The sequence below is a fragment of the Caretta caretta genome, chromosome 3, assembly GCF_965140235.1.
Source record: "Caretta caretta isolate rCarCar2 chromosome 3, rCarCar1.hap1, whole genome shotgun sequence".
NCBI classification, from domain to species: Eukaryota; Metazoa; Chordata; order Testudines; family Cheloniidae; genus Caretta; species Caretta caretta.
In genome coordinates, this window is record NC_134208.1 from 134,741,250 (window position 1) to 134,764,367 (window position 23,118).

Here is a 23,118-nt window from a genome sequence, read left to right on the forward strand (position 1 = left end):
AGCCCTGGAGTCTTGAGTGATTGCATAGTGCTCAGTGAATGTGTGGACAGAGTCCCAAGTGGCCGCCCTGCAAATCTCTAATATCAGAACAATGTTTAGGAACACTATCGAGGTTGAAACTGATCATGTGGGATGCACTCTGATGTGTGCAGGAGGATCCACGTTCCAAATACGATAGCAATGTTGAATGCATGTGGAGATCCATTTAGAGAGTCTCTGAGTAGCTCAGTCTTCAGCAGAGGATGGTTGACAAGGAATTGGAGGGCTCAGGTCATGTGCGTGCTAGACATGGCACCAACAGCACCACAAGACACCTACTGCACATGTGAGGCCCGTGCGGATGCTGCTACCATAAATCTCTGATCGACAGTGTCGGGATACACCGACACTTGTCAGTGGAGCACCCACAGGGACAGCACTCGAAGAAAAATTAAGATTACACTGTTTTAAAACTCTTCCCAATATATATGGTTTTATCGGCCAAATACAAGCACAAAGCTTTTGAAAGATTATTTAGTTTCCCCATAAGAACTTCCTGTTTGTTATTTTGTAGCCTCTTAATGCAATTCCCTCTTCACTATTGTCACAAAGGATATACTATCTTTCTATTGCACTGATCATCTACAGTGGAACCAAATATTTTTAAGGGGGAATATTTTTCCTCTTTAATCAGAAGTAGGAAGCCAGTGGACTAAAAGGTTTTTCTTGTGTTGACATAAGTCAAGAGATCACACAAAGTCCTTCAAGTCCTTATCTACTTAATACTGCTGTGGGTGTCATCAAAAACTTAATATTTACTAAGCTACTACAAGAAGTATCTGAGATACTACATTTATTTTCTATTCTAAACACAAATGAAAACAACAATATTCTCAGCTACCACTATGTGGTAACTGTTGGTAAACAGCGACTTTTTAAATTAATTTACTAGGTAACAGATTATGAGAAAAGTATTCATAAATTGGTCAAACATAAATACAAAGATGAAGAAAGGAGCTAAAGAAAATGCTACCATATAGACCAAAATTGACTACCATTATTTGGTGCCAAAATACACCACAATAAACTTGCATGCTGGCATCAAGGATCTAACTGTAAAAATGATAAAAAAAAATCCATAAGCTTTATTACCAATACAAACATCCAAAAATGATTTTACTAAAACCCAGGAAAATAGGAAATTTCACTCAATTACAAATTTTCCTGAAACCCCCTCTCCCTCTTCATCAAATGTAGCTGAAGCAACTGGACTCTTGGAGAACAGGAAATGACATACCTCAACAAAATCAGTAAAGATGGATTTCCTGTTTTCCAGAATGGCAAGTAAAAATATAATAGAACTAGCTCCAATGTTAATAAATTCATCTTTCTTTAAGACGGTAAAATCTTTGTTTGCAAGGTTACATTTTTTCTCAGCATTCTGGAATCCTGAGAAAAAACCTCTCTACAGCTGCAGCAAAAGTTGTCTGTTTTAATAGTGTCCTAACTTCATGTCTAATAGCTCGTCAATGTTATCAAAAGACAGATCTATAAACCACTGGATAAAGATACAAGTAATAATGCATACAGTAGATATGAAATTACAGCAAAACTCACTAATCAGACCAAAGGAAACTGCAATCATATTCATGAATTCAGAAGATCTTGGATAGCCAGGGAAGTGAATAATTTACAAGTCAAAGGTACAGTATCTTTCATTACCTATATCACGGAACAAGTAAAGGGGAACTGGATGAGTGAAACAAATTGTAATGAGATATAAAGCCTATCTCTTGTAGGTCACCATTTTGAAGCCAGCACAGATTGGTAGCGACCAAAAGTCATTGCCATGTAATGATTTTTTGTGATCTACTAGAAATGGTTTTTTTCTTTGTAGTTCATAGTAGACAATTTTCCCTCCACCACTCCCTAGAGCCCTAGCTGGCAGGACCAGCAGAGACGGCATAGACTTAATGGACCTGAAAAGTAAACAACCTTCTTACCCCTAGAGGCATTCCCTCCTGAAAGGGTGGAATACACTGTACTGATGTTCTGAAGATAAACAAAAATGACTTTGGTTCTAGTGCTCTCAATCCAGCATCTTTTGTGAGGAGAAAAATTCACTGAGATAGCTGAGAGAGGAAAAAATCATCTATTAAGAAAAGATGTCTTCCGCTCAAGAATTTACATACATTTACAAAAAAGAACACTAACACTTACCTCCTTTATTTTTGAATATGCTTGACCCTTGCTACTTGCAGCAACAGCAAGAACTTCAGTGTCAAAAACAAACCAAACAAAGGCTTTTAAATTAGACCAAAATATTAGCTGTGTGTTGCTCAAAGAGGACATAACTTTCCAAGCCATATCAAATGCATCTATGCAGAGAGATTCGGATGAGCCCAGAAGCTGAAAATAAAGGGAAGGAAAGCAGTGTTTCATTTCTGGGATGGAAAAATTTTCATTATTGTTATTGACCATAGGTTTGCTTTTGTCTCTTACCTTGGGAACAAGCACTTTCATGCAATGAAACACAGGTAAAACCTGATCAGAAGGCAAAAGAGTTAGAGCTTCCAGTGCAGACTGTAGAGTTCTTATTGGCCTTTGGACTGCAAGCAAAGATAGTTCCAGAGTCTCATCATTTGACAATGGTATAAATTTATGATACTTATTTAAAATAAAATGAAGGCAAACCCACTGGTCATGTACATAGCTTGCAACGATTTTCCCCCATCCTTGAGAAGATGTTGATTCTTCAAATAAACTGTAACAGAGAAAATACTTTTAAGTCCACATTAATACTTAATACTTCAGTTTCTTTACATACAAACTATAGGCAATAATGTAATGTCCTAACAGAAAACAGATTAGAATCAAAAGTCTAAATGTCAATTCAACTCCCAGTAAATTCAGTGGAAAGATATCTATTCACTTCAGGAAGAATCAATTGAGTCCTAATTCCCTGTCTACTACAGAAAGAGCTAAGATGAGCAAATCCATTTAGCTTCCATCATATTCTGGATCTGAAGAGTAAGACAAATTCATTTAGCTCCTTAGACAACCTGAATTCATTAAATTATCACTTATGAAACTTGTATCCTGTCAAAAATTACCAAAAAAGTTATCTTAGAGTTACTTTACCCTGTATTAAAGATTTATAGAGAGTGACTTGAACTGTAGCAGAGACATACCTATTTTTTTCCTCAATATAAGAAGGCTTCTTTAATACTTGATTAAGTTGAACAGAGGAAATAAAACCTTTTAGGGTTTCAACAGCATGTAGAGATTTAAGTTGCAGTTCAGGTTTCCGATCAATAATCTCACAAACCACAGTCAGTGAGGCCATACTAACTACTTTTTGAATCTGTTCTCCAAGCTTTGGTTCCTAGTAATTAAAAATTAAAAATCAAAATCAACAGTATAACATACTAAGATTTCCCCTAATCAATTATGTATAATATACTGATGCATATTGAATACCCTTAAAATATACTATTACATATGAAAATCTGATTAGAAAGTACAATGTAGGGAAAAACGTGTGTGTGTGTGTGATCTTACAAATTACAAGCATTCCTTTATCAGCACCAGCCCTGTAGTTTGACTATGACATGACATTCATAGTTAACTGAGTGAGCAGAAATTAGCTTATGTACTTTTACTAACAATGGAAATGCTAAGAAATTAATTTCATTCTAGTATATTACAGCACTTGTGCCAGTACAGTTAAGGCTGAACAGCAACTGAGGTCAGTCTTAATTTCATATTTTCTGTTTTATGTCACCAACTTAGTGTTAAGCAAATATTCAAATGTATACCTGTCATAGGTATATTTTCCCCCAAATCAAATTCCTCACAAATTATAAGTTTGAATTCTATTATTTATGGAAATCTGGAAAAAAAAGTAAAATCCAGGCACGTGTAGCCAGAGACCTCCAGGCCAGTAGAGAGAGTAGTTAAAGCAGTCTAGAAGGCAACAACAGTCACTTCAACTAAAGGGAAATTATTGTGTCTGAGAAGCAGAGCAAGCAGAAGAGACTATGCGATCTACAATAGTATAAAAGCTCACTCCCAACCAAATATATTAATTTGTGTGTAAAGATATACAGGAACAAGTATGCAGGGGGAAGGAAGAGGGACAGAAGATTATATAAAAAATTACCTAGCACTGTCAATGTGTACAGCAATGTACAAAATGCAATATTATAACAGATTTTCTCACTGCCTCCAGCTATCAGAAACACAGAAAATGTTCCTAACCTCTGCCCACCTCCTCTATGAAGAATGGCTGTAAGAATCAGCTGCAATCTTTCCACAACACATAACTAACATAGAGCCCCTACTCAAACACTCATTAATCAGTTAAACCTCCTTCTGATTCAACTAAAGTATTGACTTGGGAAGAATTACTGAGTCAGGCCTCAATATACTGTTACAATATGCTACTAACCCACAAAAGTCATTTTCGTTTGATAATATAATAATTATGATAAAATCCCAAACAGAGGAAAAAAAATCGAACTTGCTTTTCCACTTAGTCATGCAAAAATGATGCTAGTGTGTTTTAGCTCTCATTCTGCCCTCCATGTATGATTTAATTTCTTTACTTCTTTGAGCCTACTGATTTGTTCTGACAAGGATAGCATCGAAATATTAGAGGGTGCTTATCACTGCCACTGTAATTAAGGTTGAAAAACAGTTTCAAACATACAGTTCTGTTTTTACACAATTCATCACAACATTCACTTTGTGTACTAAAGATGACATGTGATTTATGCTCTCCCCCCCCCCACCAAAAAAGAAAAGAAAAAAAAAAGAAAGTGAGCAAAATCTGTCCATCCATTTTTCACTTTGTCAAGGCTGAAAATAACACATTTTTTCCATTTTAAAATTCTATCCTTTTAAAAAATATCAGGGGGCTACCATAAAATAAAAACAGATACAGATTTGGCATGAATATAATCCTCCTCTCTTTTTGAACTAGTATCTTTGCTTTGCTTGGGGGAGAAAAATAATTTGATTTAAGAAAGAGATGAATGAATATTCTATAGTGGATATACCTTAAACCTAGACAATCAACTTAAAAATGTACTTTGCATGCATTCACAGCTCAGTTGAAGACATTTTGCTCCCACTGTAGTAATCATTAAACTTCCACTAACTTAAAAGGGAGCAAGAAAAACACACACGCACAGGAAATTAAATCCCCCCAAAATCGTTTTGACAGAGCATTAATGCTTCTAGATCAAGAACTCAAGTCTGGAAATTCCAAAAGTTAAAGTTCCTCTAGCAATATGAATTCAGCCATGTTTCACATCAAATATTTTATATTTCTCTTTCGCTGAAAAATGAAAATATTAACATATTACTCTACATAACACACATGTATAACTGTGGGATATAAAACATGGGGGAATGAATACTGCAACAGAAAATGTTAGCTTTTGGAATTTCTTGACCTTCAAATTTAACGCTGTATTAATACTAACATTTGGGGGATGGGGTTTCAACTTAATTCTATTTTCAAAGCTATCTAACATTTTACTGTATTTTAGGAAAAAGTCTTTGAGCACTACACAAACCATCTTATCTGAGAAAAATGTGTTTATTGCCACCAAGGCATTGTTTTAGCTATATAGCAACTGTATACCTTTAACAAAGAACTAGGGTACTAATAATGTCCTTTGGGAAACAAGAGTGTTTCACTGCAACATAACACTGCAGATGAATTACACAAGTGAGTTTTCTGTAAAGTAATATATTCATTAATATTTGTATCATATAGTTATGCCATTACCCCTTGTAAAATTACCTGTTCATTGCCCGTCTCCTGCAGATTTCGAATAGAGGCATTTATCAGAGAAGAGATGAAATTCCAAATGGAGGGCCCCTTTTTCCAGCCAGCTTTTGAGCATAAATTCACCAGGTCTGACAATAATGCTAAGTATAAATTACAACGATCCAGATCTGAAACCTAACATGAAGAAGGCAAGCAGAGTCACTAAAGAGGGAAAAAATTAAACTGAAAATGAGACAGCTAGAAAAAGGCAGGAGTAGCAGCAACAATTACAGTTGAACAGTCTTTTCTTCTTGTGGCTAAACACACTTTCTTCTCTCCCTTCCTGTCAGGTTCCCCCATTCCACCTCAGGGTTCACGGAGCAATCAACAGCAACTCTGGAACTATGAAAGGAATCTCCAGTCTTCTTTTTTTACTAGAAACTTCCTTCCCCTCCATTTGACCACAGGCTCTGCCCTTCTTCCTGTTGGGTCCATAGATCATTTCAAGCGGTCAGTGCAAAATCAACTGTTTGATAACTGGACCACTGCTTTTTCTTCTTCTGCAGATGTCTCACCACAGAGTCCTAAGAAAAGAGCGTACACGCTTCTCCCCGCTCCTACTTCGCTTTCCCACTACGTCTCCTCTATTTGTTCTCTGGCTTCTAGCTTCTGTGCTCCCTTTCACGTACTTCTCCTACTCCACACCACATCATCCCAACACGACCTACTCTCTCTCCTCTCTTCACCCACTGTGTACTTTCATGAACTTTACTGCCTTCTCTACTCCCAGAGAGCTAAACACCTTCTCTTCTTTAGGAACTATTAGGAAAGGGACAGAAAATAAGTCAGAAAATACCACAATGCACCACTATATAAATCCATAGTGCACCCACATCTTGAACAGCGTGTCCAGTTCTGGTAGCCCCATTTCAAAAAGGATATAGTGGAATTGGACAAGGTTCAGAGAAGAGCAACAAAGATGATCAAGGGTATGGAATGGCTTGAGGAGAGAGAGGAGAGACTAAGAAGATTAGGGCTGTCCATCTTAGAAAAGACAAAACTAAGGGGTGATATGATAGAGATCTATAAAATCATGAATGGTGTGGAAAAAGTGAATAAGGAAGTGTTATTTACCCTTTCCCACAATACCAAAACCAAGGGTCACCCAATGAAATTAATAGGCAACAGGTACAATACAAATAGGAGAAAGTACTTTTTTTTTTTACACAGTGCACAATTAACTGTGGAACTCCTTGCCATGCAATGTTGTGATGACCACCAGTACAACTGGGTTCAAGAAAAGAACTATATAAATTAATGGAGAATAGGTCCATCAATGGCTATGAGCCTAGACAGTCAGGGATGAAACCCCAGACTTTGGGTGACCCTAAACTTCTGACTGCCAGAAGCCAGTAGGGGATGGATCAGGGGCAGATCACTCCAACTGGTCTGTTCTATACACTGCCCCATAAGCTTTGGTATTGTCAGAGACAGAATACTGGACTAGATGGACCACCGGTTTGACCCAATATGGCCATTCTTATGTTCCTTTTCTCACTTTCACAAATCCTCTTCTCATTTCAGCCTTAGTCTTTGTCTCAGTTCAGGTCCCCTTTTCATCCCATCCTCTATTATGAACCCCTCTTGGACTCTTTCCATATCAGTTTTATTTCCATACTCCACACTCCCTCTTTGATTATGTTCCCTCTCAAACTCTCACTCCACTGCTGAAATGCTCACCCTGATCCACAACCTCTATTTTCCTGCGACCATCCACCTCTTCACTCTTGTTGAAACACAGCTCTTTTCTGATGCCTCAACCTCTGTTGCTACCTTCCTCTTACAAAGACCATCTTTTTGCACTCCCCCAAGTGTTATAAGTGACTATGAACTTCTCCCTCCCTCCCTCCCTGTTAGTCACTTCCTGTCCCTTCCTCCTTCCCATGCAACTTTCTTATTTGGAGTCTACACTGGCTAGTTTGGCCTAGATTCACAAAGGGACGTAGGCATTGTGACACTGAGTGTCACTTTTAGGAATCTAGAAAATGACAGGGACAAAACTGCGATTCACAAAGGCTGAGTTAAGCACCTTGGCTCCCCATACAACAAATGGGGAAAAATAGGCATCTCAGAATGAGATTTACAAAATCAAGCAAATTAGGCAAGAAAGTGCCTAAATTAGCCAATAGGAGACAGCAATGAGAAGAATGTGTGCTAAGTCCCTCTCCTCTCAGAGAGGTAAGTGCTGAGACCAGGCTGCAGGGAAGTGCCTATCACTGCTAGCGATTTATAGCTGGGAACCCCTCTCATGGAGTCAGGTGGCATAAGCGCCTAACAGTGTTTCTTGTGAGAATGAGCTAGGCAGGTGCCTAACTCCACACAAAATGGCCAGAGGTGATATCCACCTTATAACTTTTAGCCGAATGGTTAGAGTACTCACCTGAGATGAGGGAGACCTGGGTTCAACTCCCCCCTGAAGCAGAGGGAGAGAAAGGATTCAAACTGGGGCCACCCACTGCTCAGCAGAGTGCAGTAACCACCGAGCTCTGGGATAGTCTCATGTGGGGCTCTCTCAATCTCGCTTGTTGAGGCTGTTCAATACTTAAATGGTCCCTGGGCCAGAGAGAGAGAAAGAATGACTCTGTAGCCTGGTGCTTCGGGCACTCTCCTGGGAGTTGGGAGACCCAGGGTCCAATGTTTTGTTCATTAGTTATCCACAGTGGAACAGCTGCAACAGGACAGACTGACAGAGCCCCATATCAAACTATCTCAGAGCTCAGGGGTTAGAGCACTCTCCTAAGAGGTGTTGGAAACCTCTGTTCATAACCTTTCTCCTACTCTGGCACAGAATGGGGAATTGAACCTGGGACTTAGCCCTGGTCTACACTAGGACTTTAGGTCGAATTTAGCAGCGTTAAATCGATGTAAACCTGCACCCGTCCACACAATGAAGCCCTTTATTTCGACTTAAAGGGCTCTTAAAATCGATTTCCTTACTCCACCCCTGACAAGTGGATTAGCGCTTAATTCGACGTTGCTGGCTCGAATTTGGGGTACTGTGGACACAATTCGATGGTATTGGCCTCCGGGAGCTATCCCAGAGTGCTCCATTGTGACCGCTCTGGACAGCACTCTCAACTCAGATGCACTGGCCAGGTAGACAGGAAAAGAACCGCGAACTTTTGAATCTCATTTCCTGTTTGGCCAGCGTGGCAAGCTGCAGGTGACCATGCAGAGCTCATCAGCACAGGTGACCATGATGGAGTCCCAGAATCGCAAAAGAGCTCCAGCATGGACCGAACGGGAGGTACGGGATCTGATTGCTGTTTGGGGAGAGGAATCCGTGCTATCAGAACTCCGTTCCAGTTTTCGAAATGCCAAAACCTTTGTGAAAATCTCCCAGGGCATGAAGGACAGAGGCTATAACAGGGACCCGAAGCAGTGCCGCGTGAAACTGAAGGAGCTGAGGCAAGCCTACCAGAAAACCAGAGAGGCGAACAGCCGCTCTGGGTCAGAGCCCCAAACATGCCGCTTCTATGATGAGCTGCATGCCATTTTAGGGGGTTCAGCCACCACTACCCCAGCCGTGTTGTTTGACTCCTTCAATGGAGATGGAGGCAATACGGAAGCAGGTTTTGGGGACGAAGAAGATGAGGAGGAGGAGGAGGTTGTAGATAGCTCACAGCAAGCAAGCGGAGAAACCGGTTTTCCCGACAGCCAGGAACTGTTTCTCACCCTAGACCTGGAGCCAGTACCCCCCGAACCCACCCAAGGCTGCCTCCTGGACCCAGCAGGCGGAGAAGGGACCTCTGGTGAGTGTACCTTTTAAAATACTATACATGGTTTAAAAGCAAGCATGTGAAAGGATTACTTTGCCCTGGCATTTGCGGTTCTCCTAGATGTAGTCCTAAAGCCTTTGCAAAAGGTTTCTGGGGAGGGCAGTCTTATTGCGTCCTTCATGGTAGGACACTTTACCACTCCAGGCCAGTAACACGTACTCGGGAATCATTGTAGAACAAAGCATTGCAGTGTATGTTTGCTGGCATTCAAACAACATCCGTTCTTTATCTCTCTGTGTTATCCTCAGGAGAGTGAGATCTAATTCATGGTCACCTGGTTGAAATAGAGTGCTTTTCTTCAGGGGACACTCAGAGGAGCCCATTCCTGCTGGGCTGTTTGCCTGTGGCTAAACAGAAATGTTCCCCACTGTTAGCCACAGGGAGGGGGGAAGGTTGAGGGGGTAGTCACGCGGTGGGAGGAGGCAAAATGCGACCTTGTAACGAAAGCACATGTGCTATGTATGTAATGTTAACAGCAAGGTTTACCCTGAAAGAATGTAGCCACTGTTTTATAAAATGTGCCTTTTTAAATACCGCTGTCCCTTTTTTTTTCTCCACCAGCTGCATGTGTTTCAATGATCACAGGATCTTCTCCTTCCCAGAGGCTAGTGAAGCTTAGAAAGAAAAAAAAAACGCACTCGCGATGAAATGTTCTCCGAGCTCATGCTGTCCTCCCACACTGACAGAGCACAGACGAATGCGTGGAGGCAAATAATGTCAGAGTGCAGGAAAGCACAAAATGACCGGGAGGAGAGGTGGCGGGCTGAAGAGAGTAAGTGGCGGGCTGGAGAGAGGGCTGAAGCTCAAATGTGGCGGCAGCGTGATGAGAGGAGGCAGGATTCAATGCTGAGGCTGCTGCAGGACCAAACCAGTATGCTCCAGTGTATGGTTGAGCTGCAGCAAAGGCAGCTGGAGCACAGACTGCCACTGCTGCCCCTCTGTAACCAACCGCCCTCCTCCCCAAGTTCCATAGCCTCCACACCCAGACGCCCAAGAACGCGGTGGGGGGGCCTCCGGCCAACCAGCCACTCCACCACAGAGGATTGCCCAAAAAAAAGAAGGCTGTCATTCAATAAATTTTAAAGTTGTAAACTTTTAAAGTGCTGTGCTTAAAGTGCTGTGTGGCATTTTCCTTCCCTCCTCCACCACCCCTCCTGGGCTACCTTGGTAGTCATCCCCCTATTTGTGTGATGAATGAATAAAGAATGCATGAATGTGAAGCAACAATGACTTTATTGCCTCTGCAAGCGGTGATTGAAGGGAGGAGGGGCGGGTGGTTAGCTTACAGGGAAGTAGAGTGAACCAAGGGGCAGGGGGTTTCATCAAGGAGAAACAAACAGAACTTTCACACCGTAGCCTGGCCAGTCATGAAACTGGTTTTCAAAGCTTCTCTGATGCGTACCGCGCCCTCCTGTGCTCTTCTAACCGCCCTGGTGTCTGGCTGCGCGTAACCAGCAGCCAGGCGATTTGCCTCAACCTCCCACCCCGCCATAAACGTCTCCCCCTTACTCTCACAGATATTGTGGAGCACACAGCAAGCAGTAATAACAGTGGGAATATTGGTTTCGCTGAGGTCTAAGCGAGTCAGTAAACTGCGCCAGCGCGCCTTTAAACGTCCAAATGCACATTCTACCACCATTCTGCACTTGCTCAGCCTGTAGTTGAACAGCTCCTGACTACTGTCCAGGCTGCCTGTGTACGGCTTCATGAGCCATGGCATTAAGGGGTAGGCTGGGTCCCCAAGGATACATATAGGCATTTCAACATCCCCAACAGTTATTTTCTGGTCTGGGAATAAAGTCCCTTGCTGCAGCTTTTGAAACAGACCAGAGTTCCTGAAGATGCGAGCATCATGCACCTTTCCCGGCCATCCCATGTTGATGTTGGTGAAACGTCCCTTGTGATCCACCAGAGCTTGCAGCACTATCGAAAAGTACCCCTTGCGGTTTATGTACTCGGCGGCTTGGTGCTCCGGTGCCAAGATAGGGATATGGGTTCCGTCTATAGCCCCACCACAGTTAGGGAATCCCATTGCATCAAAGCCATCCACTATGACCTGCACATTTCCCAGGGTCACTACCCTTGATATCAGCAGATCTTTGATTGCGTGGGCTACTTGCATCACAGCAGCCCCCAGAGTAGATTTGCCCACTCCAAATTGATTCCCAACTGACCGGTAGCTGTCTGGCGTTGCAAGCTTCCACAGGGCTATCGCCACTCGCTTCTCAACTGTGAGGGCTGCTCTCATCTTGGTATTCATGCGCCTCAGGGCAGGGGAAAGCAAGTCACAAAGTTCCATGAAAGTGCCCTTACGCATGCAAAAGTTTCGCAGCCACTGGGAATCGTCCCAGACCTGCAACACTATGCGGTCCCACCAGTCTGTGCTTGTTTCCCGAGCCCAGAATCGGCGTTCCACAGCATGAACCTGCCCCATTAGCACCATGATGCATGCATTGGCAGGGCCCATGCTTTCAGAGAAATCTGTGTCCATGTCCTGATCACTCACGTGACCGTGCTTACGTCGCCTCCTCGCCCGGTATCGCTTTGCCAGGTTCTGGTGCTGCATATACTGCTGGATAATGCGTGTGGTGTTTAATGTGCTCCTAATTGCCAAAGTGAGCTGAGCGGCCTCCATGCTTGCCTTGGTATGGCGTCCGCACAGAAAAAAGGCGCGGAACGATTGTCTGCCGTTGCTCTGACGGAGGGAGGGGTGACTGACGACACGGCTTACAGGGTTGGCTTCAGGGAGCTAAAATCAACAAAGGGGGTGCCTGTACATCAAGGAGTATTTCAGGCAGGACTTCACGGAGGGTTCCAATAAGAAATGGTGCACCTAAGTTATTGTTCTTATTGGAACAAGGAGGTTAGCCTGGCCTCTGACTGATACATGCCTAGATTTACCTCGCTGCACCTTCTCTGTGAGTGACTGCAGTGTGACCTAGAGGAATGAGTCCCCTAGACAGGAGAGGAGGCAAATGAGTAAAAAACAAATCTGGTCTATTTCTTGTTTTGACCCACTCCATCTATCTTTTACATCTTTGGCTGGCAGCAGACGGTGCAGAAGGACTGCATGCCATCCACATCTCATGGCTGCTCGGCAGAAGATGGTACAGTACGACTACTAGCAATCCTCATCTCTTGCCTGCCTGGCAGAAGATGGTACAGTACGACTGCTAGCAGTCCGTATCGCCTGCCCGCTCACCATAAGACGGTTCAATAGGACTGACTGCAGGACTAAAGAGAATGACCTGGTCAAGTCACTCCAAATTTAGTCCCTGCGCCCATGTCTGCCCAGGCGCTCCCAGCCGACGTGGCCAGGAGCACCTCGGACACGACGAGGACGACTACCAGTCGTATTGCACCGTCTGCTGCCAGAAGGCAATGGGTTGCTGCTACTGTGCAGCAAAGCCGTACCGCGTCTGCCAGCACCCAGGAGACATAGGGTGACGGTTACCTGAGCGGGCTCCATGCTTGCCGTGGTATGGCGTCTGCACAGGTAACTCAGGAAAAAAGGCGCGAAATGATTGTCTGCCCTTGCTTTCACGGAGGGAGGGAGGGAACGGGGGCCTGACGATACGTACCCAGAACCACCCGCGACAATGTTTTAGCCCCATCAGAGTGCTCCATTGTGACTGCTCTGAACAGCACTCTCAGATGCCCGATTGTTTGCCGCTGCTCTGACGCCGGGAGGGGCGCTTACAGGGTTGGCTTCAGGGAGCTAAAATCAACAAAGGGGGTGGCTTTACATATAGGAGTATTTCAGGCAGGACTTCACGGAGGGTTCCAATAAGAAATGGTGCACCTAAGTTATTGTCCTTATTGGAACAAGAAGGTTAGCCTCGCCTCTGATTGATACATGGCTAGATTTACCTCGCTGCACCTTCTCTGTGAGTGACTGCAGTGTGATCTAGAAGAATGAGTCCCCAAGGGGGGAAGCAAATGAGTACAAAACAAATCTGGTCTATTTCTTGTTTTGATCCACTCCATCTATCTTTTACATCTTTGGCTGGCAGCAGACGGTGCAGAAGGACTGCATGCCATCCACATCTCATGGCTGCTCGGCAGAAGATGGTACAGTACGACTGCTAGCAGTCCGTATCGCCTGCCCGCTCACCATAAGACGGTTCAATAGGACTGACTGCAGGCAGGACTAAAGAGAATGACCTGGTCAAGTCACCCAAATTTAGTCCCTGCACCCATGTCTGCCCAGGCGCTCCCAGCCGACGTGGCCAGGAGCACCTCGGACATGACGATGACGGCTACCAGTCGTACTGTACCGTCTGCTGCCACAAGGCAAGGGGTTGCTGCTACTGTGTAGCAATGCCGTACCGCATCTGCCAGCACCCAGGAGACATAGGGTGATGGTTACCTGAGCGGGCTCCATGCTTGCAGTGGTATGGCGTCTGCACAGGTAACTCAGGAAAAAAGGCGCGAAATGATTGTCTGCCCTTGCTTTCACGGAGGGAGGGAGGGAACGGGGGCCTGACGATATGTACCCAGAACCACCCGCGACAATGTTTTAGCCCCATCAGGCATTGGGATCTCAACCCAGAATTCCAATGGGCAGCGGAGACTGCGGGAACTGTGGGATAGCTACCCACAGTGCAACGCTCCGGAAGTCGACTCTAGCCTCGGTACTGTGGAAGCGCTCCGCCGAGTTAATGCACTTAATGCACTTAGAGCATTTTCTGTGGGGACACACACACTCGAATATATAAAACCGATTTCTAAAAAAACGACTTCTATAAATTCGACCTTATTCCGTAGTGTAGAATACCCTCAGACACTAAATGCTATTTTGAATCTGGACCTTTCTCCCTTTATCCTCTGAGTAGCCACTAACTACTGCTAAAATTCTTGCCCAGGTTCTCTCTATCTCTTATCTTGTTTACAGTAACCTCCTTTCTGTCTTTCAACTTCTCACTTCTCCCCATCTAGTCTATCCAAATTGCATCTGCTGAAGTCACCGTCCTCTTGTCACACTGCTCACCTCCTTGTACTCACCTTAAAGGCCTTTAAATCTCTGATCTCATTTCCTCCTACACTTCTATTGCCACTCAACTCCCCACATTTCTCCCAACCCACTCATCTTTTTGCTTTATCTCCTTTCTCACTCTCTAGCTTTGTACTTTGTTATACTGCCTTCTATGCTTTGAATAGCCCTCCTCTGTCAGCCAAGCCCCTCTCTTCTCCTGAAAACCTACCTCCTTCAGCAATACTACATTTCTTCTCATCACTATGTCTCATTTTACTCTTTCTCCCATGAACCATTTATCACTAGTTTCGCCTTGTGTGTGTCTTGTAAGCTCCTTCGTAAAGCTCTCTGCTCAAGACCAACAGAGAGCTAGTACTCCTGGGGAAATTCTGCACCAAAAAATAAAAAAATCTGTGCATACTATTTTAAAATTCTGCATATTTCAGTTGTCAAAAACAACACAATATAATCACTCCAGTTTCAATTTTGGGAATTTATTTTAAAATACCTGTCAACAAGTATGTCAACAATACAGACAACAGCCAAAAAGATTCCCCCAGGAGCAGAGAGTTAAAGAAACCCCTACAACAACCCGGTTCCAGTTGGGGGGTGTTGGAGGGGGCAGTGTGGGGCACCCAGAGCCCAGACATCGCATCTCCCCAGAGCCCAGCTATGGAGCACACACCCCCCCCGCCCCGGATCGGACACTCACACCTCCTTCCCCCCAGAGCCAAGCCACAGGGCACCCCCTAGCCTAGACACCAGCCCCACCCTTGCACAGAGCCCAGCCGCGTGGGGCACCCCCCCTCAACCTAGAACACTAGCACCCCCCCAAAACAGAGCCCAGCCGCGGGGCAGCCCCCAGAGACCAGCCCCGCCTTTCCCCACAGAGCCCAGCCAAAGGGCAGCCCCCAGCCCAGAAACCAGCCCCAACAGATCCTTTACTCCACCAAGCTTCTATACTGTCCCGCTGGAGGACATGGTGTAGTGCGGCCCCCTGCCCTTCCTCACCCTTTGCTAGAGCTGGCTCGGTCTCCCAAGCCCTCTCCCGTCCTGGGAGAATGACGATCAAAGAGCATGCAGCCTCCAGCACTCCCAGGCTGGGCGCTCCAGCGGCCCTTAGCGGCAGCCAGAAAGTCTGTATGGAAAATAGGGAATTCTGCATTCTGCAGTAACGCAGAATTCCCCCAGGAGTAAACTAGTTATTAGCAATTTTTTAAGAAGTCAAATATCACCAGCACCTCTCAAGTTTCATTTTAGGACTCTCAGTGAAACCCCAACATGAAAAACTGTTTAAATTTTAACTAGCCTTTTACTGAATACAGTAAAGAGCGAGAGGGAAAATAAAATAAAATGTTGACCAGTACTATAAAAACAAATTGTCAAGTAACTTTCTCTCAAAACCACCAGTTCAGTACCTCTGCTATAGGATTTCTTTAGACCAGAGCAGTGACAATTAATGTAGTGAACTGTTCCCACTGTGCCAAATTTCAAGTCAGTTTGATGGCTGAGGTAAACCAATCTTTGCTGAATACCCTTTACTGGAAGAAACTTCAGATATCTGTCTCAGCGGGCTTTTATCAAAAAACATTAAAGTATTTCTATCCAAGATGATTTTCTGCGTGTTGAAATATTTCATTTGGAAACATGTAAAAATATTGCCAATTCCATGTATAACAGATTAACAATCAGAACTGTAATTAAAAAAAACAAGAAATCAGACAGTATGTCTTTCAAGTACCTACAGTAAATACTTACAGTATTCAACTCACTTGTAGTGAGTCTTCTGAGGACAAATTCCAGAATACTTTCTGCAGCAGTCATAACAGAATTAGAGAGAAAACTTAACACCACATCTATACAGAAAACAAAACAAATGCACTATTAAAACAATGTACTTTTTTGTGTTAGAGATACATGATATACAAAGTGGATTAAATCAGGTTACCATACAATGTCAAGCTATACAGGAATAAGCATTTACAGTTCTCTTAAGCCTCTGATCATTCAGTATAAATGACTGCTCACTGTTTTATTGTATACTATTCTATTTCAGTGGGTTCTACTTCTCTTTTTGAGGGGATCTTCATCTGTTTGGTTAGAGGGCTATAAAATGGTGCACAGAATATAAGGATTTTCAAGCAATGTTTATGATTACCTTTTTAGGGTTAGGCATTCTATCTTAAAGGCCACACACAAAGCTCTGCTGCTTAAAAATGTATAAAAACTTGATGCTAAGAATCCCTCAAATCTTCTCAAGTGTTAATCAATAAATCTGGAGGGTATTCAGAGTTCCAGATCAAATCTCATAAACTAGTAGGTCCAATTTAATGGCCAAGTAAACCTGTAGTTCATTGGTTTGCTGTCTATATTTATCAGAAATCAATTTGACTGAATAAACACCAGAGAGATCTCAAAGTCAATGAGATTATTCAAGTGCTTAAAGTTAAAGCACATACTCGAATGCTTTGCTGGATCAGAGCCTAAAGTAATTAGAACGACTCTCAAACTTTATTATAGTATATTATGGTATTCTAATGCCCAGATTATGTGTGTGTGGTTGTTGACCTTTACTACAAAAGTTTCTCGGTCTTGAATCAGCAATTTAAGTTAAGGCTGCAAAACAGGTTCCATTCAAACCTAATTTTCACAGTTTCATAATTTTGTGAAATATTTATTACTGGTACTGAAATTTTCCATAATGAGCCTCTACACAAATATAACATTTTTTTCTGAAAAACAAGCAAAATCCCTTCAACGGCTTTTAAAGCTGAGTGAAAGTGAAAAAAAATACACCTTTCCTGTTTTAAACCAAAACTACTATGATCATATACATCACTGAGGAGGAGTATGCTTATATGGGAAAATTATATATATAATATTTGTTTAACACATTTATGGTTGGATGCAAATTGCAGAATGAGCATGCACATCAGAAAAGATCACCATGGGCAAGACTGTCATTTGCCCAATGCACCCATGCAGAAAAGTAAGGGGTTGTGCTACCTGGAACACCAGTGTATGTAATGAGGACAAGAGCAGGCATCACTGACACTAGCCCTCCTTTACCTCCACAAAAGTAACCAGGGAATGGATCGAGAGGGGCTGGGAATGAACACAGCCACTGGCTCTGTTCCCACAATATGCCAGTTAGCACAGCTGAACTGGCACAGCGGGAGAAGAATTTACTACTACAATAGCCGGTAGCAGATACTTTCTCCCTTAGAATAAAAACAAAGCAAGCTGAGAAAGGAACTCTTTCCTCCTCAGAGTCAGAACTCTTTCCTTGCTGCACCACACTCAGGGATAGATGTAAGGTCACAATCTGGCCCAATGTCTCTCAATAGACACATAAAGATAGATCTATTTCATTTGTACACACAGCTAGTTAAAATGGGGTTCTAGTCAGAAAAGCAACTATGTGAAAATGACATGTTCTAACTCTATCAATTTGCTCCTTGTTTCTATCTAGCATTGTATCTGCTCTTTTTAAATGATTAAAATAAGGGTACTTAAAACACTTTGTACTTTCATAGCATTGCAGAGTGAAGTGGGTCATATTCCTTCTTGTGAGTGATCAAAGTTTAGTGAAGTTTGCAAAGATGAAAGATAAAGAGCTGGACCGTTTTCAAATGTTCATAACATTATTGAATTCCCAAACCATTTTTTCCCAAACTTTGTCACGAGCTTACTCCTCAATGAGGACTATTTAGAATGCTCAGTTTCCAAATTCAGCCGCTAATATAATGTACAATGGGAAAAGTTTTTTGTTTTTTTCTTAAAAACATCTGCATACACAACAGCTAAAAGAGAAAAGGAGTACTTGTGGCACCCTAGAGACTAACCAATTTATTTGAGCATAAGCTTTTGTGAGCTACAGCTCACTTCATCGGATGATGCTCAAATAAATTGGTTAGTCTCTAAGGTGCCACAAGTACTCCTTTTCTTTTTGCGAATACAGACTAACACGGCTGCTACTCTGAAACCAGCTAAAAGAGAGTTTCTTGAAGCTTTCTAAAGTAGTTCACCTTTACGTAGAGACCAAGCATGGAAGATTTCAATAACTAAAAAGTTATTTTCAGAAAGTTATAAACAAATGAGAGCACAGGATTATAATGGAAAATAGCATTTGTTACTTAGGGAAGGTTACAATAAAACATGTACAAGACATAGTGCCACACAATACATTTGTATGGCACTTAGTCATAGAAAATGACAGGTATGTTACTACTGTAGGGGCTGCAGTGGGTAAACGTGGCAAAATGTACTTCACCGCCTACGTACCTCAATCTATATTTCAAGGGAGACCACAGTGGCACTGAAAGTCAGACGGATAATACATCAATAAGGAGATGGCACTGAAAGCCTCTGCATGCTCTTTTTGCACCAACATATAGGGAGTCAACAGAACACAGGGAGGATAACAAAGTATTAAAGTGGAGTCTATCTGATTGGACCTGCTGTGAAATAAACATCTATGAAGCACAGGTTGAGCTCCCAGCAGAGATTCTCAAAGAATACCTTTGAGGATTTCTTCAAGGTTTTCTGTGTCACCTTAGAATTACACCAAAGAGCAAGCTCAGAGGAAAGCCTGGTACCCTTCCTGGAGATTTAACAGCCAAATCTTGCGCTGATATTTAATTTTTGAAATCACAGTTTAATTAAATGGAAAACTGCCAAATGCCAGAAACAATATGGACATATTTCAAAACTATATTGTGCTTATTATCAATGTTCTCTATTTATTAACATGGCTGAAAATGGCTCAGCTGACTGCTTGTATAGGAGTGCACATCTCTAGTTTGTTCACAAGGTTAAACATTGTAATTTTGTTGCTACATCAAATTATTACAGTTATTGCACCATATCTCCCCCTTGCATGCTGTTTGGTTCATGCTTTACCTGTAATAACAATTCTGCAAAGGGAACTTAGAAATTATTTTGATAAACCACAACACAGAACAGAATCCAGCTAACTCTCCCATAGTTCTGTTGGCCCTCAAAGGTTATCAAGAGTAATAATTAGTAAAAAGTCATTTTTTAACGCTAAAGTCTGCAGACTCAGTAAACACAGGTAGCAGATCTGTTGAGTAAGAAAATGCCAATAATGCAGCCACCTTTCGAAAGGAACATCAAGTACATTTTTGTACTTTTTTTAAACAAAGCATTCACCACTGTTAGTAACATCACTATACAAGCTTGAAAAGCAGAACCTGTTTGTTTCAGTTTTCCCCTTTCAATACAGTGTGTCCCCCTCCCTTTTTTTTAAATGGTAAACATGCCAACCCAACTTGGACATTTACTGTATTTCCCTGTTCGTGAATCATCAGCAAATAGGTCAGTTCATAACACTGGCAATTAAGTTTATTACTTGGCTTTACTCTGCAGCAGAGAAGCATGAAAACACAGCAGGTCATACCTAAAGAGTGCCTTTTCTTTTCTTACATGTCTCGATACCAAAGCATTTAAAAGGAGAAAAGAAGTTTGGAATTCAATCCTGCAAGGTGAAAGCAGTCTCCTGGGAGATTCCACGGACTGCTAGGAACTCTGCAGGCTCAATTCCCAAAGAATGGGCTCATAGTTATTTGTAATATGTTCATGCTATCCAGGTTCTAAATACCTGTGGGTCCAATCCTGAAAGATGCCAAGTGCTTTCTTGGAAGCATTCTACATCCTCAACTCACAAGCAGTGGTGGGATACGCCAGAAGGGCTTCTGCACGATTGGGCCCACAGTTTCTGATTTGGAGGGCATGCCCCTGATTATAAACTTTTTTATGTACATTACTTACGAATGGACATTACTTGACAATATCCATTTACCGTAGTAAATATCCACAAGTTTAATTTGATTATAAATTATATAGGATGCAATATACTAAAGATATCACTAACCATCTTGTGGACTGGACTGTTTTAACAAACAGGTCTGTAATAGCTTCAACAGTAGCTGTAGACTTTTATCGGTTTTCAGTGTTGGTATGTAAGCATTAGTGCCAAGTTTCAACAAGACATCCAGAAGAGGGTGCAAGAAAGACTTTAGTTCATCCCGTTCAGTGTTGCTTTTTTTGCTGCACAAAACAAAAATTAAAAAATATTCTGTGAACTTTTCTTACATGTCTAAGTCACTTGAAAATCTAGGACTTAGACTCCAAAGTCATTTAGGCACTTTTGAAAATTTTACAAGACAAGTTCTAAGGCAATTGACTACGGATTGATCCAAAGCCACTGAAGTCAACTGGAGTCTTTGCACTGGCTTCAGTGGGCTTTGGAACAGGCCCAGAAAAAAATTTGATGAGATTCCTACTTGCCTGTGTTTATTCTTCACCTCCTCCACATCTGCAGCCAGAAGAATCATTGTAGCAACAAGCTTAGCTTCAAACCAGTCAGGCATAAAGCAGTTTTCTCCTGATTAAAGAGAATTTAAATTTTCCATTATATTTTTTTTAAAATCTCAGTATGGTAATTTTAACTGTTAATGTAGGTTTCCAATCCTATTAACAGCAGGCAGTGATACATAAATGATTCATGAATTCAATATAAAAAATATCAGCGTAAATATTAATAATGAACACTTTGCATTCTTGTATATAAATTTAAATTAAACCAGGTTCATTTTCATCCTCTACCTACTACATAAGAGAGCATCTACCAGCCTTTTGGTTTTTTGCATTTAGGAGCTATTAATTCATAAAGATTAACTGAACTTACTTTTGGATGCAGGTGCCTTAAGGTAATCTTCCACAAGAGTATGTACATATGCACTTAATGAAGATCTTTCTTGATACTCAACATGGCAGTTTATGGACTTTCTGAAGCATCTGTCATGAGTATACAGCCAATCGCAAAGCTAAATGAAATAAATGTTGCTATTTAAACACTTTTGCCAACTTAGGGTATATAGAAGAAAATAAGTTATCCGACACGATCCAATATGCTTAAATTCTCTCGAAGTGTGTATGGTGGTATACGTATTAATACACGCTTGATACATATGTAGAAAAGGGAAGAAATCTGCAGTATTTTTTTTTTTTTTTAAATCCTGTACTTGTTTAAGCTTTTCATACTCATAACAAGAGTAGAACAGATGCTGAGCATAGTCATTACTTCATTAACCTGCTGTGCCATCACATGCAGCTAGATCTACTTATTCAGTCAGAATGTTCTTAAGTCCAAAGATTACTTCTTCCATGTTTTTTCACTTAAATTTCTAATTCTGTGGCTGAATGTGCCCATTCAAGGTTGTGATATATGTGTATTTTGAGAGTTAAAATTCAAAATGGAAAGCAAAAATTTAATCTTACATGCAAATTTGTCTTCTTTTGGGAATGGAGTTCTGTTATTCTTGTAAATGCTGGGTTTTGCCACACAAACGAAAATGAGAGGCAATTCTCATGCAATTCTTTGGCACCCAAATACTGGCCCTTTAAGAGGTTCCCAGACACCCACTGCCTCAGAAAATACTTCCAAAACTATGAAAAAGGAAAGACAGGTACAGCAGATAATCATTCTGAAGAGAAGGCACATTTAAAGATAAGACAAAACAGTTTATTACTCCAGCAAACAAATCCTATATCCGCTAACCAGGGTGGATAAAAATCAATGATTTAAAAAAAAAAAAAAAGTATATATTTTTTTTAATTTAAATCGGATTTTTTTTGAGGGGAAAAAACCTATCTAAAGATAGTTTTAATTAAGATACATTATAGCTAAAAGATATCTCATCATGGAATAGGGATTATAAATTCTAATTCCATAGCATGAGACAATATATTCCTGTAATGTTTAAGAAAAGTTTTGTAAATTAGCTCCAATATTTCATGAATTAGGGACCCAATCTTATGGGGTTCCAGGGGCTTCTGTATAGATTCTTTAGGTTAATCTTTCTATCTACACAATGGGACTCAGTGCTCAGTCAAGAAGATACCATCAGAGATGCTGAGTTTTGCAGTTCTCAAACTGTGGATTTGTCTCTCCAGAGATAACATGCTTGTTAATAGCAAAAATGTTTTTCAATAAAATAAATAATATACAGAGGTGAGAAATAACAGACCTCAATTCTATTGTCCCTCTGCAAATTTGTGTACACAGAGTCAATCCCTTACCTCTCTCTAAAAGTGAAAAGTTTCAAAAAGTTCAACAAATAGAAGATTGTTGGGGGCGGAATAGGTCTGGACAAGAAGAAGTCAGGAGATAAATGTGAGAAGGGTGGGACAGGCACAAAAAGTGAAACTGTTTGGGCAGCACATTCCAGAAGTCTTGAGGTCTTTGAGTGTAGCTTTCCTTGATCTGAGATCTACCATACCATTCTCTCACTAGAAGGGAAAACCTATAATGGCAGCAGGCCGTAAAAGAGACTCAGTTTGGGAATATTTTAATGAAGTTCCTCTACCTGTGGGTAAGACAGGCATGCGTGCAAAATGCAAACAGTGCAACAAAGAAATGTAAGGCCTGGTTGCCCGAATGAAACAACATCATGAGAAGTGTTCCTTCTCAGGAGGAAGCTGTGTTGAAGATGATGAAAGGAACATGTCTGAACAGGCAGGAT

General features: G+C 41.7%; 1 protein-coding gene across 5 annotated transcripts in view; it reads right to left on the reverse strand.

Moving 5' to 3' along the window:
* Positions 1-23,118, reverse strand: part of TARBP1 (tRNA guanosine 2 -O-methyltransferase TARBP1) — a 104,553-nt gene that overhangs the window by 43,039 nt on the left and 38,396 nt on the right. For 3 of the 5 annotated variants that reach the window (XR_012667730.1, XR_007355724.2, XM_048843836.2), the window contains exons 10-18: positions 21,875-22,042; positions 21,282-21,420; positions 20,882-20,978; positions 20,466-20,641; positions 16,331-16,428; positions 5,792-5,953; positions 3,171-3,364; positions 2,482-2,743; positions 2,200-2,388 (exon numbers count right to left, since the gene is read on the reverse strand). Coding sequence is in view for 3 of the 5 variants with exons in the window: in XM_048843836.2 (XP_048699793.2) it covers positions 2,200-2,388; positions 2,482-2,743; positions 3,171-3,364; positions 5,792-5,953; positions 16,331-16,428; positions 20,466-20,641; positions 20,882-20,978; positions 21,282-21,420; positions 21,875-22,042 (1,485 nt within the window). In the remaining 2 variants the exon portion in view is untranslated. The remainder of the gene's footprint in view (positions 1-2,199; positions 2,389-2,481; positions 2,744-3,170; positions 3,365-5,791; positions 5,954-16,330; positions 16,429-20,465; positions 20,642-20,881; positions 20,979-21,281; positions 21,421-21,874; positions 22,043-23,118) is intronic. The other 2 variants (XM_048843837.2, XM_048843840.2) reach the window with 2 other exon arrangements.